This window comes from Pelodiscus sinensis, chromosome 32 (assembly GCF_049634645.1).
Source record: "Pelodiscus sinensis isolate JC-2024 chromosome 32, ASM4963464v1, whole genome shotgun sequence".
NCBI classification, from domain to species: domain Eukaryota; kingdom Metazoa; phylum Chordata; order Testudines; family Trionychidae; genus Pelodiscus; species Pelodiscus sinensis.
Genome location: NC_134742.1, coordinates 5,446,474 through 5,464,363, shown reverse-complemented (window position 1 = coordinate 5,464,363; position 17,890 = coordinate 5,446,474). Strand labels below are relative to the sequence as shown.

The 17,890-nt window shown below is 54.6% G+C and overlaps 1 protein-coding gene across 2 annotated transcripts; it reads left to right on the top strand.

Moving 5' to 3' along the window:
• The first annotated feature begins 788 nt into the window (after positions 1-788).
• LOC142823099 (C-type lectin domain family 2 member E-like) lies at positions 789-17,580 on the top strand. Of its 2 annotated transcripts, none has more exons than XM_075913395.1 (6): positions 789-1,036; positions 1,512-1,800; positions 4,304-4,417; positions 8,867-9,078; positions 9,923-10,026; positions 15,653-17,580. In XM_075913395.1, the coding sequence occupies exons 2-6, from the start codon at positions 1,590-1,592 to the stop codon at positions 15,837-15,839; spliced, it is 828 nt and encodes a 275-aa protein (XP_075769510.1). In that variant the 5' UTR covers positions 789-1,036; positions 1,512-1,589; the 3' UTR covers positions 15,840-17,580. The 2 variants fall into 2 exon arrangements, with proteins under 2 accessions (XP_075769510.1, XP_075769511.1); XM_075913396.1 differs by having other exon boundaries at positions 792-1,036; positions 8,891-9,078; positions 15,653-17,578.
• Positions 17,581-17,890: the final 310 nt, after the last annotated feature.

Here is a 17,890-nt window from a genome sequence, read left to right as displayed (position 1 = left end):
CACGCTGCCTGGGTGTCTCTGTGTGGCAGCAACCCCCCCCCCCCTCCATCCTGGCTCCATGCTGCTGGGGGAGCTGGTGTTTAGGTTCCATGGTGCATGGTGGGGGGGCCGGGCTGCAAGGTGCAACTCTGACCCCCAGCCCCAAGAGTGCTTTACCTCTCAGGGGCCCCTGCCCCCCTCCCCCCAGGGGCCATGGCTGAGGGGCTGGTTCCCAGCTCTGTGTTCGCTCTGTTCCGGTCACTAGGGGGCTGCCCCCTTTTCCTTTTTTCTTCTGCCTCCTTCAAGCCTCTCCCCCCCCCCATCACTGTGTTTGCTTCCTGCTCCACCCTTCCTTATCCCAACAGCCCCCCAAGCCCGCTCTTCGCGGAGCCTAGTCTCTGGGCGCAGGGACAAGGGCGTTCCCAGTGTCCCCGGTGTGTTTGTGTGGGGGGAGGGGGTAGCAGGCTCAAGCGGGGACCCTCCTCCCCCCCTCAGCTGGGACAATGCACCGTGTTTCGCTTCCCACACAGGCTGTGCTGTGGTTGTTGCAGCCAGAAGCCCCCCGCTTCACTCCCTGAACAGCCAGGGTCCCCCTCCCGCTTCTGCGCCCCCCCCCCCAATCCTGAGCTGGCGCCCCCAGGTCCCGCCGGGCCGTGGCGGGGGGAGAGGATTTGGGCTTTCCAAGAGCAGACGCCGTTGCACGAAGCGTTCACGGCTCACCCCGCTCCCGCTCTTGCAGGGGAAACTGCGTGGAAAGAAGAACCAAAATAATCCCACGCAGCTGCGCGTTTGCAGAGACCTCAGCGCGCAGGCGCAGGGGCCCGGCTCTCAGGCGCGGGGAGGTGCAGGAAAAAAAGAAAAACAAGAGGAGCAGCCGCCGCAGGCTAAAGAAACTGCAGAGCGCAGATCCTGCGCAAAGCAGATGCGGGCGGGGGGCGCAGCGCAGCATAGAACGCAGCGCAGCGCAGCAGCTGGCGGCCCCGGGCGCAGCTGGAACTCAGCTCGGGCCCCCTGCAGCGGCCATCGGCAAAAGCTCCGCTCCCCGCGAGTCGCTGGGGTGAGAGACGGCGCTGGGGCTGGAGGGACCGAGCTGGGAAGATGCCAGCAGGGGATGGGGCGGGGCAGGAGAAGGGAGCTGGTTTTGCTGCGGGCCCCCTGACCCGTCTAGTCCCCCCCCCCCCACGCGTGTGTGCGGATGGCTGGGAGCAGTACCACTTCCCCTTCGTGCTAAGACACCCCGGCTGGGCGTCGCGGTTCCAACCCCCGCGCGTTTGTCCGCTCCCTCCTGTTCCTGGGGGGGAGAGTGTAGGGCTCTGCTCCCCCGTGGGAGTGTGTGTCACGCGTGGGCAGGTCCTGGCCGAGGGGAGCCGATCCAGTCCGTGAAGCCCTTTGGGGGCAGAGGGGGAAGGGATTTAAGAGGGTTTAACCACCATGGCACCGCCTCCGGCAGGGGCGAGGCTGCTGGTTTGGGACCCAGACCTCCCCCAAACTCCACCTCCTCCACCCCTCATCTATTGCATCTGGGTTTCCAGCGTGGCCAGGGAGTCCAGAACAGAGTGGGACAGATCCGCACCCAGCACCTGCAGCCTGGCCATCCCTAGCCAGGGACAATGGGACAAGCAGCAAGCTCCGCTAAGCGCGACAAGCCACCCAAGGCATTTCATGAAAGTGACTCCGGGGGGAGCAGCGAAGATTCCGGCAGCCGGGCACGGGCTGGGAACGGGCTGGAGAGAGACCCTGAGTCTGTCCCGGATGGGAGCACCCAGAGCCAAGCGCCGCATATTGATACCGATGGGCACCAAAAGACGGGAGGGGAGCCAGGTAATGGGGTGTCCCTGCCTGGGACCGGGCAGGAGGGACACAGACTGACCCCAGGGGACCAGCTTCTCAGTGGCAGTAGCAGCTTCCCAGCCCCTATCCTGTGGCCAGCAGGACCTGGATCCTCCCAGGACCCCGATCCCTGGCTCCCAGCAGCTGACTGGGCACACAGCGCTGGGCAGGGGCTGTTTGGGCTGGTGGGTCAGACCCCCTGTGACAGCCCTGATTCCTCTCGGCCTGGCTTCTTCTCCCCCTTTGGCTGCATGGTGCCCGGGTGAGACCCCGTGTGTGGGGACAGACACTGACCAAGGGTGGGGGCAGCTGATGCTGGGTAAAGGGCAGAGCGAGCATGAAGAGGGGGAGCTCCTGCCCCTGGACCAGGCGGGTCCTTATCTCTGTGCCCTGGTGCTGGTCTGAGAGGGGAGGGGCTGTTCTGCCAGCCCCAGCCTGCCTGAGCCCCCGGGCGCCTCTCCCAGGCAGGAAGGAGGAACTGACACAGTGATGGGCGTCTTACTGCCTGGGGGGGGGGGCACATGTGGTCCGTGAAACGTTTTGTTTACGTTTCCCCATGCACAAGGTTGCCACATTTCACTGATTTTTTTTCACGTGTGTTGTTTCTTCTCCTGCTGGTGTTACTAAGCACATATGGTGGGTGGGGAACCTTTATTTGGCTGGGGGCCTCTGACCTGCAGAAAAATCAGTCAGGAGCTGCTCAAAAGTGAGGGGAGGGACACTGAAACCCAAAACCTCACTGAGGTGGCCCCTGACTGAGAAGGAGAAAGACCTTCCCCACTTTCTTCTGGCACAGCAGAGCCTAGGGGGGCCCAGGCTAGTAAATTTGGGGTGCTCCAGCCCTGCAGAGAGATGAGGGCGTGGCTAGACACCAGTACTGGCTCCCCAGTGCTGGGGGTGGGGTGGGGGATCTTCAAGCCTTTCGGGGGCTGGATCCAGGCAAGCCGGGGGCCACAACTGATTCCTGGGCCTTAGATTCCCTCTGCCCCCAACACAAAGGTGGGGCTCATGAAATGAGATGGGTGTTGATTGCGCACCCCATTGGCTGGGAGAGCCGTGTGCTCCCCCGGCATCCAGTCACAGCGCGGCCATGGTCCCCCTGCACATTCTAGGGACGCAAGCACAGGGAGCAAAACTTGGTTACGACAGTCTTGCAGCCCCACCCACTAGCCTATCTTGCCCGTTGCTGGATGGACAGACCGGGGCGTGTTCTAGGCCAGCCCCTGCCTGGGGGCAGCCAGTGAGGTGAGAGCCTGGGCAGAGCCCAAGGGAAGAGGAAGGGCTGGGACAACCGCAAAGAGTGGGCCCGCACCGGCCCCTCAAAGTCGTCCAGCAGCCGAACCAGGTGGAGCCGGCTCCTGCAGGATGCCACCGTGGCGGGCCCAGCTAAGGAGAGGGCCAATGTCACAGCTGATGGGGGCCCAAATGTCCACAGGCGGAGGGGCCCTGCTCAGTTTGGTCTCGAAGGGGGCAGAGAGGTGATGTAGTGGGGGTGCTGTCTGCTGTTGTAATCCTATCTTCTCTCTGGTGTTGCATCCACTGTGTGTCTTATGGGGTTCTATGGGATCCTACTGTCCTATGTGGCTCTGTAAGGACGCTGTGTGGGGGTGTGCCTCAGTTTCCCCAGGTCCTGCAGCATGAGGAGAGGGAGGCTGGGTGTGACTCACTGGGGAAGTATGTGCAGTCTCTCACCTCCAGAGTCCCAGGTGACAGCAGATAGTGCCTTGGACCTGGGAGGAGGACAGTGGAGGAGGCAGGGCTGCCTGGGGCCAGTGGGGGACTGTGGGGGTGAGCCCGTCTTGGTTGGGCCAGGGGGCGTGAGGATGTTTTTGACCCAGGGTGACCAACCCGCTGCTCGTGAGCCGTGTGCGGCTCTTTGATGAAAAAATTGAGGCTCGCGATTAAATGTTTGTATTAAAAAATTATCATCAGGCTGGCTGCTCCGCACAAGGCTGCTCACGGCCGAGCTGCTCTGAGCCACATTCCAGCGTGTGCTCGCGGCTGCCGCTCTGCTCAGGCTCACGTCCCCTTTCCCCCCGCCCCTCATGCTTGGCGTCCCAGCCAGCGTGTGCTCAAGGCTGGACACTTGGCGCATGTGCCCTGTGCCTGCAGAGAGGGGTGTGTGGCGGCAGCTCCTGGATCCGGGCATTAGATTGGGGAGGAGGGGGGTTGGGTTGGGGGGCGGGCGGTGTCTGACTCTGGTTCCCCTTTTTTGGTGCCAGTATGCCCTGGGGCAGTGTACCAGCACTTGTTTTCCCCCCCGGCTGCTTTTTTTTTTTTTTTCCCTCAACACCTCCTCCCCTTCCCCTCCGGTACATGGCTCTTCACATTCCATCCACTGCTATTTTGGCTCTTGGTCTCCAACGGGTTGGTCACCCCTGTTTTAGACCAAAGGGGGGGGGGAGCCTCTTCACACACACACACACCCCGCCCAAGAGGAATAAGGTTCTGCCCTGGCTCCCATGGCCCTGCCTGACAGGTCTCTCTGTTTCAGATCATCGTGGTAACTCCTGGAAATGTGTCTCCAAGGAATGTACCATCGCCCTCTCAGTGGCCCTCGCCGCCACCTTCTCAGCCTCCATCGCTAGCATCATTGCACTCCTAGCAGGTGGGTTCTCCCTGCCCCTCTGTTTGTGCTTCCCCGCCCCCTGGAGCTGCCCCCGCATCTCCTCCTGGCCTATCTGGCTCCCGCCTCTGGGACAGAGGGTCACTGGAGGATGCTCCTCCCAGAGCTTCCTCCTGCCCCCTCCCTGGGCCCTCGCTGAGTAGTTCCTGTGCGCAGATTTCTGAGCAATGTGGCTCCAGGTTGCTCTTGGTAAGGGCCATGCACAGGCAGTGATATCCCTGCAAAGTGGGGGTGGGGAATGGATGAAGGTGCAGAGCTGTTTGCCTTCTGCATGTCGTCCTGAGGTACCAGTCTGTTCGCCTTGCATCCCTGCTTCGAGCCCACAGCCGGCCTGGGAGATGCTGCCCTGTCACTGCAATGAGCCGTGGGGCGCAGCACAGACACCCTCACTAGGGATGTTATGTATCCGTTAATCGAATAGTCGAGGAACCTCATGAATTCTTATTGGTTAATCGACTGTTCTATAGTCCCCGTGGGCGGGCCCGGCAGCCAGTGCGCTCCAGTCCTGAGGAGTCCGCCTGCTACTCCGCGCTGCTGCCTCTGTATCAGCGGCCGCAGCACAGGGTGCCAGGCGGGAGCTGGTCCGGGAGGGGAGCCCTTTTAAAAACCAGCTCCCCTTGTGGACCAGCTGCCTGTTGCCACACACGGCTGCTTCTGATAAAGAGGCAGCAGTGTGGGGTGGCAGCAGCCCCTGTCTAGTGGGGATCTGAGCTCCCAGACACAGCATGAGCCACAACTGAGCGCAGCTGCCTGCCCACCTGGCTCCTAACACACTTTAAATGCAGAGCCGCAGCTGGGGTAGGTCCCGGACCCATCGCCAGCCAGGACTGAGCCGGGCTGCAGGTCAGCCTGCTAAAAAACTTACTGGCAAGGGGCGGGGGAAATGTGTGTCGTCTACAGCATGAGCCGATAAGCTTTGGCTTATTGGTTAATTGACTATGCACTTACATCCCTAACCGCCACTAGCCCTGCGTGGTACCCACCGAGTGACCTGGGAAGGGCCCCGCATTGCTAGTGACTCCCCGCTGCATAGACCCTGCTTCAGAACCAGCCACAGAGTCACTGTGGTGCAACATGAACAGAAAACCTGACGTGCACAAAAATGGCTGGAGAGTTTGACGTCAGACTCCTCCGGGCCCCAGCAAGCAGACATGCAATCTCCATGCCGCTGATTGTGAGCAGGAGTGATTCAGGGGAGAGGGAGGAGGAAATCACTAATATAGGGTTGGAGTGGGTTAGCAGTTCTTGCCATAGTGACCCTAATAATCCTGCCTCTGGTTATTGACTCGCTGCACAGACTTTTCTCATAGCTCTGTAGTGTGAGTTATGGGCAGGGCTCGACAAACTATGTAATCTACTCGCCCGTGGCGAGTAGGTTACATCCTGGAAGAGCCGGGTTTGGGCGATCTGCACATGCGCAGAACGCCGGACAGCACGGCTGGAGAGCAGGGCTTGCTGCAGCTCGGTGAGCCCTGGTTATGGGTGACCCGACTAGGGTTGCCAAATGCTTTCACAAAAAATACTGAATATGGCAGGAAAAAAATTGGTTAAGCAAAACAAAAAAAGGGGGGAGGGGCAAAGTTGTTGAGCACAAAAAATCTGCAAAAAAAAAAAAAAGAGTCACTGCATCTTTAAATCCCCTCCCAGATGTGGCAGAGGAAGAATGTCCCATGTGACCTTCCGTCCAATACATGTCCGGTATTTTTCTAGTGGACAGAGGCCGCAAATACCAGACTGTCTGGGCCAATCCAGGACACCTGGCAACTCCAGACCTGACTGCTGCTCTCTCTGGTGCTGAAAGGGTTACACCACAGTGCAGGCTTCCAGGGAGTTTCCTTTTAGCAGCCGTATTTAGGGGAAGAAAGGTCTGTGTGTAGGAGGTGAATCAAGTTATCACATTTGAAAATTAGAAAAGCCAAGGTATCAAACGAGATCAGACTAGCTGGAGACATAGAGGGTACCAAGAAAACATGCTACACATACATTGCAAGCAAGAGAAAGACCGAGGACAGGGGCAGCCTGTTCCTCGGGGAAGGGGGGAACCCAGAAAAGGTGGAAATAGCAGAGGTGCTTAATGATTTCTTTGTTTTGGTTTTCATCAAGAGGGTTGGTGGCCATTGGATGTCTAACATAGTGAATGTCCCTGAAAATGGCCCAGCTTCAGAAGCTAAAATAAAGCAAGAGCAAGTTAAAAATGACTTACACAAGTTAGATGGCTTCAAATCACCAGCGCCGGGTGAAATGCATCCTAGAGCTCCAGGGGGCTGACTGAAAAGAGAGCTGAGCCTTTAGCTACCGCCTTTGACAAGGCATGGAGGACGGGAGAGATTCCAGAAGATTGAAAAAGGGCAAACACAGGGCTTATCAATTAGGGATGTTAGTGTACAGCTGTTTAAACAATTAACCAACGTGCTTAAGCTTATGGGTTAAGCCAAATGACAACGTGCACTCCCTCCCTTTGCTGCCTCTGATACAGAGGCAGCAAGTGGGAGCGAAGATGGGAGCCAGTTCCTGCAGAGCCACCTCCCTCCCGCGGCTGCCTCGAGGGGGAAGGTGCGTGTAGTCGTTTGGATCAACCGATAAGTCTAGCCTTTAAGACAGCTCCCCCCAAGTACCGGATCCTGCGGACCCACCTGACCCCACCCCGAGCTGCTGCCTCTGATAGAGAGGCAGCAGTGTGGAGGGTGAAGGAGGCAAGTGGGAACTGGACTTGCCAGTCTCTGGAAGGGTTTGGAGTTTGTTCCTCTCCTGGGAAGCCAAACGCAGAGCAGGGGGAAATGTGTCCCCACCCTGCGGAATTCCTGTTATAGCCAAGAGTGTTAAGCTGGACATCTTACCCATGAATTATTTTCCCCATGCTGCCTCCCACAGAGGAAGCAGCGTAGAGCGGCAGGGGGTTCCCTAGGAGTGGAGCTGGGACCCTGCCCCCGCCTCCAGGGAGTATTTTAGTAACCATGTAAATGCTAAACATTGTTGTGGCTACACAGTTACAAAAAACCACAATATCTAACATGTCGAATGGCGGGGGAGTAAACACATAAAAATGACTCCACACCTGGATGGAAGAGATTAGAGGGAACATTGGTTGCAAGTGTTTGGGGGGCAAGGGTTAAAATTCAAAATGATCTATAAAAATGGTCTGAGGTGAACAGGATGAAATTCAATAAATACTCCACTTAGGAAAGAACCCTCCATTGTTAGCCTACAAAAAAGAGAAGTACCTGCCTAGGAAGGAGTACGGCAGAAAGGGATCTAGTAGTCATAGTGGACCACAAGGTAAACATGAGTCGACAGTGTGGCACTGTTGCAAAAAAAGCAAACATGATTCTGGACTGCATTCACAGGTGTGTTTTTAGAAAGACGCGAGAAGTCATTCTTCTGCTCTACTCTGCGCTGGTTAGGCCTGAACTGGAGTATTGTGTCCAGTTCCAGGCACCACATTTCAGAAAAGATGTGGAAAAACTGGAGAGGGTCCAGAGCTAGAAAAATGATGAAAGGTCTAGAGAACATGTCCTGTGAGGGAAGGCTGAAAGAACTGGGCTTGTTTAGTTTGGAAAGGAGAAGACTGAGAGGGGACATGAGAGCGGTTTTCACGTATCTAAAAGGATGTTATAAGGAGAAGGGGGAAAAAATTTGTTCTCCTGGGCCTCTGAGGACAGGACAAGAAGCAATGGGCTTAAACTGAAGCAAGGGAGGTCTAAGTTAGACATTAGGAAAAACTTCTTGCCTGTTAAACACTGGAGTAAGTTGCCTAGGGAAGTTGTGGGATTTCCACCACTGGAAACTTTTAAAAGCAGGTCAAAGAAACACCTGTTGGGGTGATCTAGATGGATGTATGGTCTTGCCGGGAGGGCAGGGGACTGGACTCAGTGACCTCTCACAGTTCCACCCAGTCCTGTGATTCTTGGCCACTCGAAGTACTTTCCCAATTAGACTGTCAATTAACTCACAATTAGACTTTCACAGTTGTGGCTGGCTCATGTCAGCTGACGCTGGCTTATGGGGCTTGGGCCAACGGGTGAGCTGCAGGGTAGATGTTTGGTCTGGGGCAGCAAATACCTCCATCCCTCTGTGTCTGGCTCGGCTGGCTGGTCCCAGGCAGAAGGCACTCAGTCTCTGGACGGATTTGGGGTTGGTTCCTATCCTGGGAAGCCAAGCGCAGAGCAGGGGGAAAGTACCCCAGGTCTGCAGGATTCCTTGGGATAACAGCCCTGGCCAAGAGTGCTAAACTGGATGCCTTACCCATGAATTGTTCTCCCCTGCTGGCCCCCGGTAACTGCAGCTGGGGTAGGTCCCGGACCCATCGTCCCCGGTAACTGCTCCTCCCTCGATTGGATTCCCAGCATCCTCCTGGCTGCCTCCTGCTGGGGGTTGTGGTGTCTCAGGTGCCGGGGCTGATTTCCCTGTGTCCCCCTTGTGTCCCACTCTCAGCCCCTGTGACTGTCTCATTCTCAGTGCAGAGAGCTAAACCTGCCCTTGCTGACGGGTGCCCCCCGGCTGGCCCCTTGTGCCCGGACGGCTGGGTCGGGTACCGTGGGAAATGCTACTCCTTCTCCGAGGGCGAAGGGAGCTGGACCGACAGCCGGAGCAACTGCTCTGCCCTCAGCGCTTCCCTGGCTGGGATCGACACCCTGCAGGAGCTGGTGAGAGACTCGTCACCCTGGCCTGGCCTGGGCTCAGCGGCTGCAGCAGGGCCTGGGCTCAGAGCCCAGAGCCAATGGGCTTCCCTGCTGCTGAATGCCCAGCCTGGCTGGGCCCAGGGCACCTCTGGTGTCAGGGTGTGATGGCTGGTTCTCCCCCCACACACTCCACAGGGGACGGCCCCTCTCTCAGGCTGAGCTCTTGACCTGTCAAGCTGCATGGAGGGTGGGGGAGGACACAGCTCCTCTGTAGAGCAAAGAGCAGCTGGCTGAAGAGAGGGAGAAACCCTAAGCTCAGGTTGCAGTTTGATATTAGGACAAAGTATTTCCCTAGGCGGGTGGGGAAGCCCTGGGCTGGGTTCCCTAGGGAGGGGTGGAATCTCCATCCCTAGAGGTGTTTAAGTCTCGGCTTGACAAAGCCCTGGCTGGGATGATCGAGTTGGGGGTTGGTCCTGCTTTGGGCAGGGGGCTGGACTCGGTGCCTCCTGGGGGCTGGTCGAAATCTAGGTTTCATCTGGCCCCGGCCCCTCCTGGGTGACAAGGAGGGGGCGTCTTCTCTCAGTCCTGGCCTCCTCCCCCATGCAGATTGTGTGTTTCACCTTCCCCAGAGAGGGCTAGTGGGAGCCCAGGTGCTCTGTCAGGTGAGGGTTTCACACAGAGCCTGGCCCAGAATTGGGGTGGGGGGGAGCTGTCTTTGGCGGGGGAGGGCTGATACTGAATTACCCAGAGCAGAGCAAGGGCGAAGGGGAAATCCCCAGCCACCCCCTGGGAACACTCAGAGAGTTTTTGTGCATCCCTGGGGTTCCCCGGCCAGGCCCTAATGCCGCCTCCCCCTCTGCTGTTCTAGGCTTTCATGCTGCGCTACAAAGGCAAACCCGACCACTGGATCGGCCTCCGGAAGGACTCGGGGCAGCTCTGGAAATGGGCCAATGGCACCGAATTCAACCACCTGTGAGTCTTTGCCCCCCTCTCTGTGAGCTCCCTGGTGTGTGAGGTACCGAGTTCAGGCCGAGCCCCCAGCCAGGGCTGTGGGAACAGCCAGAGAGCGCTCGGAGCGTGTGTGCTCGGTGTGTTCGTGATGGGTGCAAGCCAGTGTCTGCCTGAGACTTACAGCTTCTCGCAGGGTGGTGCTGGGCCTGAGCTGCCAGCCCTAGGGGTATCCTGCCCCCCTCTGTTCCTTCCCCACTGAGCTGGCCTGAGGAGCGGAGAACCTCACGGCACTGCTCTGAAGAGCTGGGCTGGGGGAATCTGGTTTCCCTTGGGGTGCTTTGGAAAGAGGGTTGGGGCCAGTCACTCAAAGGGCTCAGCGTTAACACAGCTAAATCAGTGATCAGTGTTTGCACTAGCCTAGCTCCAAGGGAGCAGCTCCCCCCCCCACCCCACCCAGAGAACAGCACTGGAGGACCCTGGCTGGCTGGCCTAGCACCTCAGCTGCTTTCTGGTCGAGGTTCAGCAGCGCCGGAGTTAAGGATGTTAAAGGCTAGTCGATATCCCTCCCTCTTGCTGCCTCTATAAGATAGAGGCAGCAAAGGGGGGGCGGAGGGGTACCTCAGAGTGGCAGCGCTGCCACTTTGAAACCTCAAGGCGGCTGCTGCACAGCTGCCCCTTTTAAAACACAGCCTCTGTGCAATTCAAAGAGGCAGTCGTGGAGCCTGGAGTCAGCTGGGGACTTCCCAGCTGATCCCAGGGCCCCTGCGGAATTTCTTTGGAACCCGGGTTCCACATGGTACTTCCCCGGAACCCGTGGTCAGCTGGGAACTCCCCGGCTGATCCCAGGTTCCAGGGAAGTGCCGCAGGGAGCCTGGGATCATCTGGACAGTCCCCAGCTGAGCTCCGAGCTCCACAGCCGCTGCTCCTTTGAAATGCATGGAGGCGGCGTTTTAAAGGGGCAGCCCTCCACATAGCTGATCTGTGGATTAGCTGTGAGGCAGCTGCCCCTTTGAAACTGCCGCCTCCGTGCATTTCAAAGGGGCAGCCGAGTCTGGGGTCAGCTGTGGACTCCTAGCAGCCTGCCCTGTAGCATGGAGCCCAAAAATGTGAGTCTAGCTCAGTGGAAATTTAAAGGGAACAGTCACTAGGTGAAAGGCCACAGACTGCCTGGAAATGATTTTAAAACACTATAACAAAGACTCCAATTAAGTCTATACCCTCCCATTAAAACTCTAAGCATTGCCACCATGGCTAAACAGCATCGTAAAAGTGGCACTTAGAGGCAAAAAAAAAAAAGGCTTTAAAACTAGGAAGTCTAATCATAGTGAAAATGCATAAACTCTGGCAAGTCAAATATTAAAGTGTAATAAGTTAGGGCAGGCCCGGCAGAATTTGAAGAGCCATAGGCTAAAGAGACAAACGAACAGCAATTGTTTTTATTTATAGCAGTCAGCAAGGCCACTTGACTTTTGAGGTGTTAAAGGGGCCCTCAAAACAAGGCCATTGCAGAGATGCTGTGTGAATTCTTTGTACTGGTCTTCACTATGTGGGAGAAGAGCCCCACTTCTGAGCCATTCTTTTTAGGTGTCGAATATGATTAATAGTCTCAGATTGAAGCATCAGTAAGGGTATGTCTATACTACAGCGCTAATTCGAACTAACTTAGTTCGAATTAGTTAATTCGAACTAAGCTAATTCGAATTAGCGCATCCAGACTTAAAAACTAGTTTGAATTAGCGTTTTGCTAATTCGAACTAGCATGTCCACACAGAGTGGACCCTGAACCGGGGTTAAGGATGGCCGGAAGCAGTGCCAGCAGAGCATCAGAATAGGACTTAGAGCGTGGAGCTGCTGCCTCAGGCTAGCCTAGGGCTGTGCTTAAAGGGACCCGACCCCCACCCCGGACAGACAGTTCTCAGGGGTTCCCCGCTTGCAAAGCAGTCCTGGCTTGGAGTGCCCTGAGTGCCCACACTGGGCACATCACAGCACTCGGCCATCAGACCGGCTGCACTTGCCGCAGGCTGCCATCCAGAGGGGGCAATTGGGGGGGCTGCAGGAGAGCTTCCACCCCGAGCAGCCCGCAGAGCCACCCCAGTCCTCCCCATTGGGGGCTCGTACCCCATTCCTCCCTCTTCTCCTTCCACTTACCCCTCCCTAACCCCCCTTCCTGATGTACAAAATAAAGGACACGTGTGGTCAAAAATAGAAACTCTCTTTATTGAACAGAATTGGGGGAGACTGGGAAAAGGAGGTGGGAGAGGGGAAGAGAGAGGGTGGCAGAGGGGAGGGCAACTAAAATAATGAGGGGTTTGAAATAGGTCCCATATGAAGAGAGGCTAAAGAGACTGGGACTTTTCAGCTTAGAAAAGAGGAGACGGAAGGGGGATAGGATAGAGGTCTCTAAAAGCATGAGTGGTGTGGAGAGGTTGCATACAGAAAAGTTCTTCATTAGTTCCCATAATAGAAGGACTAGAGGACACCAAAGGAAAGGAATGGGTAGCAGGTTTCAAACTAATAACAGAAAGTTGTTCTTCACAAAGCAAAGAGTCAACCTGTGGAACTCCTTGCTGCAGGAGGCTGTGAAGGCTAGAACTAGAACAGAGTTTAAAGAGAAGTGAGATAAAGTGATGGAGGTTGGGTCCATGGAGTGGTATTAGCCAGGGAGTAGAAATGGTGTCTCTGGCCTCTGTTTGTGGAAGGCTGGAGATGGATGGCACGAGACAAATGGCTTGGTCATTGTCTTCGGTCCATCCCCTCCAGGGTACCTAGTGTTGGCCACTGTTGGCAGACAGGCTACTGGGCTAGATGGACCTTTGGTCTGACCCAGTACGGCCATTGTAAGCTCAGGGTCGGGGGTCTCAGTGGACCACCTTGATTTTCATGCAAACCTGCTCCTGGATGGCCAGGCTGGCAGCTATCCTGCCCAACCCGGCCACTTTCCTGTGCCTAGTGCGGAGTTCATGGACGAGGTCCACGATGTCTGCACTAGACCAAGTGGGCACCCACCTCTTGTGGCCCTGGGCAGGCTCCCGGGAGCCGCCAGCCTGCTCCCGGGAAGAGGCGGAGGGCTGAGTGGCAGTGGGTGGCTGGCTCATGCCGTGCTAGGTGCAGGGTCTCCTGGCTGGGTGCTGGCAGGCTTGTACCTGGCACGGGCACCGTAGCCAGCCCGTGCCCCTTTAAGGGGTCCGGGGCCGGGAGGGGGGCAGAAGAGTTTCTCTGGTGGTGCCCAGAGTGGCCACCAGGGAAACCTGGGGAGGGCTAGCCTCCCACTAGTTCGAATAAAGTGGCTACACACCCCTTAATTCGAACTAGTGAATTTGAACTAGGCTTAGTCCTCGTAGAATGAGGTTTGCCTAGTTCGAACTAAGCGCTCCGCTAGTTCGAATTAAGTTCGAACTAGCGGTTTGCCTGTGTAGCACCTATCAAAGTTAATTCGAACTAACGTCTGTTAGTTCGAATTAACTTTATAGTGTAGACACACCCTAAGTGAGTTTTTGGAACAATTAATAAATTAAACAGCAGTAGGTCACCAGGGTCAGATGGGATAAATCCAAGAGTTCTAAATGAACTCTGCTTTGGAACGGCATAATTACTAACTGTGGTTTTGCAACTTACAACCTTCATTAGCCTCAGTTCCATATGACTGTGTTTTTTTTTTTTTTAAACACCCCAAAGACAAACCTGGAAAGTACAGGCTGCTAGATCTGACATAAATACCAGGCATATTGGCTGAAACTCTGGTAAAGAACAGAATTATCAGACACATAACTGAACAGGGTGAATTGGGGAAGTCAACAGGGCTTTTATAAAGGGGAATCACGCCTCATCAGTTTGAGACAGCTACAAGGGCATCCGCAAACATGTGCACAAGGGAGATAGAGTGTCCTTAGATTTCCAGAAAGCATTTGTCAAGGTATCACTCCAAGGACTTTTAAACAAAACAAGCTGTTGTTGTGAGATAAGAGGAAAGGTCCCTCTCCTTGGAGCACTAACCAGTTAAACCAAAGGAAACAAAGATAGGAATAAACAGTCACTTTTCACATTGAAGCGGGGAATATATTGAGGTCTGCCAAGGATCTGCATAGGTATCAGCGCTATTTGACATTTCGTATGTGATCTGGAAAGGGCATGGAGGGTGGTGATGGAGCAAAATGTGCAGAATTTCTCACGCTAGTTAAGACCAAAGCTGACTTCAATGAGATGCAATGACAAAAGTGGCCGATGAAATTCAGCATTGAGAAGTGAAAAGTAATGCACATTGGGAAACATAGCCAATGTATACTTAGAACATGATGGGGTCTAAATTAACTATCCCCCCCCGAGAGAGAGGTCTTGGAGTTATTGTGGATCATTCTCTGAAAACATCCACTCAGGGTGTGTCTAGACTACAGGGTTTTGTCGACAAAAGTGGACTTTTGTCGACAAAACTATACCTGCGTCCACACTGCCTTTGAGTTATGTCGACATAACGTCGACAAAACTCAGCAGTTTTGTCGACGTATGTAAACCTCATTCTACGAGGAATGACGCCTTTTTATCAACAGAGTTCTGTCGCTAGAAGGCGCTATTGCATCTAATCTGTCCTTTGCGTCCGCACTGTTATATCAACAAAGCAGCTTGCTTTGTCGACAGAACTGGATGTCGTCTAGATGCTCTTTGTCAACGGAAGCTTTGTCGACAGTATCTGTCGACAAAACTTCTGTCGACAAAACCCTGTAATCTAGACATACCCTCAGTGTGCAGCAGCTGTCAAAAAGCAAACAGAATGTTTAGGAATCATTAGAAAAACAATAGATAAAATAGAAAATATAATGCCAGTCTGTAAATGCACAGTCGACCCAAAACTTGAATCCCGAGTGTCGTCCTGGTTACTTTATTTCAGAAAAGATATCTTGGCATGGGAAAAGGTACAGAGAAGGGCAGCAAAAAGAGATTTAAAAGGCTATGACTGTTCCGCTTAGATAAGAGACATCTGAGGGGGTTTAATAGAGGTTTCTAAAATAAAGAGTGCCGTGGTGATATTTACTCCTTCCCATAACACAAAAACTAGGAGTCAACCAGTGAAAATAACAGGCAACAAATTTGACACAACACAAACAAAACATTTTTCACACCACACACAGTGAGCCTGGGGACAACTTGTTGCTGGGGATGTTGTGTACCTCGAAATGGTTGACATGGACCATGGGTGAAGGCTGCTGAAGCCCCGCCCCTTCTGCCCAAAGCCACACCCCTTTCCTGGAACCATGCCCCTTCACAACTTTTCACCCCGCCCTCCAGTCAAGTCCCACTCAACCCCAGATGAGGGCCAGAGCTGCCGTGCTGCATGGCCCCCAGCCTTCCCCAGATGCCGGGGAGCAGGACTGGCTGTAGCACAGTGCAGCCTCCTCCAGGGCAGTGTATGCAACTTTGGGAAGGCAATGCCTTCCTTTGCCTGCATTGCCAGCCTCTTTCATCTTGGAACCTCGCCTGGCCCTGCTGCGCCCTGCTGCCAGGAGGTGGGACCTGATGCTGGTGCAGGAAGGGGAACTGAGGGGGGCTATAATGCAGCAGCTCCCTGCCCTGTGCAAGTGTCGCCCCCTGCCTGTGATTGATGGAAAACACCCAGATCCTGCCTGACACCTGCTCCCTGGCTTCTACCCTGCAGGTTCAGGATCCGAGGAGGCGGTGACTGCGCGTATCTGAACGACGAGAACGGGGTCAGCAGCCTGCGGTGCACAAGCGAGAGGCGCTGGATCTGCAGCAAACTGGATGCATTTACAGCTGCAAAGCAGGCTGCCATGGAAGGGGCCAATCACAGGAGTGTCATGGAAATTAGCCCTGGAAAAACCTGACCGTGATCATTGTTGGCTGTCACATCTGACTCATTGCGGAACAGCAGGGACATTTTCAACAGGTTTCAATGTTCCATTTAGTTTCAATAGTGCAGCACCCGCCGAGGGAGCAGGTCTCCATTTGAACTGTTCATGGGACGCCTAGAGCCCGGCACGTGGGAGTAAGAGAAGAGATGTTTGTTCGCTCCTTTCCCGGAGCCCAGTGCATAGAAGAGGGCAGGGTTAGGATTAGATGCGACACACCGAACAGGTTTCACATCATGCCAAAGTCCCCGTGTCTGAATGGAACACGGAGAAATACAGAGCTAGGGCCGGCCTGGCTCACCTATGTGCCAAAGTAGGTATTTAATGCTGCAGCCACTCGCAAGCATTCAATAATTCATTTCTGACATCCCTGTTCCATGTTGGAGCTCTTGTGTTGGGCCTGTCTGTAACTCACCAGGCAGAAGCGCGGCAGCAACTCGGGGTCTCCAGCATTTCTGTCAGCAACTGCTTTCACACCACGAGCCTGAGAAAGGCAAGGCTTTCTAGCCATAAGCAGGAGATCCCTAACTGCTTCACCTGGGTGAGCACTCAAGGACATATATAGCATCTGACCAGGTGTTTCTGTTACTAATTGATTTGTTGTAGCTGTATATTTGTACCTGTTTTCATCTTGTAAATAACTTTGTTTTAAATCTGGTGGGAGAGCTAACATGCAATTCACCTGGGGCAGTGCTTTTTTTTGGTAAGAAAAATGGTGCCGGTATTCTGGGGCAAACTTGTTGAACAAAAAACCCCCAAGAAAAGGTAAATTTGTTGAGCCAAAAAAAAAAAAGTGCTGGGGCTGAAATTCAGTCGCGGCCCCTTTAAGAACCACAGCGCCATGCTGGGAGCATTCTTCCTCGTAGAAAGAGGTTTACTGATGTCGGGGAAAAAACCCTCTGTTCTAATTTTTTTTTTAAAGAACTTGACTGCAGGGTGGACGTGTTTGTTTTTGTTTTTTTAACAGCCGTTTTTCCGAAAAAACTTTGCTGTGTAGACATACCCTCAGCTGAGTCTGCCCGGTGATCGATGGTCCTTTACAGCCAGAATCACAGCAGTGTTCAGGTTACTGCCCATCCCAAAGTCTAGAACTCACCCACCATCGCCTTATTTTGTGATGGTGCTGCCCAGACCAGCATACTGTCCACAGGGTTTTCCTAGCCCACAGAAAGGGAATGGGATTTCCCCCGTGCGTACCAGCACCTCTTTTCCTGTGGCAGCTCGGCTCCTGACAGAAGCCCGTGGGCTGTGCTGGACAGTAGGTGGGCCCTGTGGCTCCCGGAGCAGGGCAGCAGTAAATGCAGCATGGGGAGCCGTAGGTCAGGGATCACCTGTACATTGAAAAGGGGTCCGTAAGCTCGAAAAAGTTGGGAACCACTGCTCTAGGTCATTTATGAGTGTGTTGATCAGCACTGGCCCCAGTACAGACTCCTGTAGCGCACCCCTATTTTCCTCGCTCCATTTATTCCTACAGGTTGTTGCCTAGTTTTAAGTTGCGGAGATGGCATTGTTTTCTTGATGGTCTAATGATCCTTCAGTTAATTGAATGACAAACCGTTTGTTATCTTAAACAAACAGGCAAAGGCGGAGCAGCCCGAACTCATCATCCCATCCCACACGCATGCTCTGGGGCCCGAAGGCTATGTCTACACTGGCGCGATCTTGCGCCAGAGCTATGCAAATGAGGTTAAGCGTGGAATAGCGCCCAGCCTCATTTGCATATCTAATGAGCCGCCATTTTTGCGCAGAGAGTTATCTACACTGCCCCTTCTTGCGCAAGAAAAACCCTCTTGCGCAATGCTGTTCTTCCTGAAAATAATCAGCGTAGCGGCATTGCGCAAGAGGGTTTTTCTTGCACAAGAAGGGGCAGTGTAGACAGCTCCTTCTTGCGCAAAATGGCGGCTCATCAGATATGCAAATGAGGCTGGGCAATATTCCACGCTTAGCCTCATTTGCATAGCTCTGGCGCAAGAGCATGCCAGTGTAGACATAGCCTAAGCGTTCCCTCTGGGGCGGGAGCGTGTGCT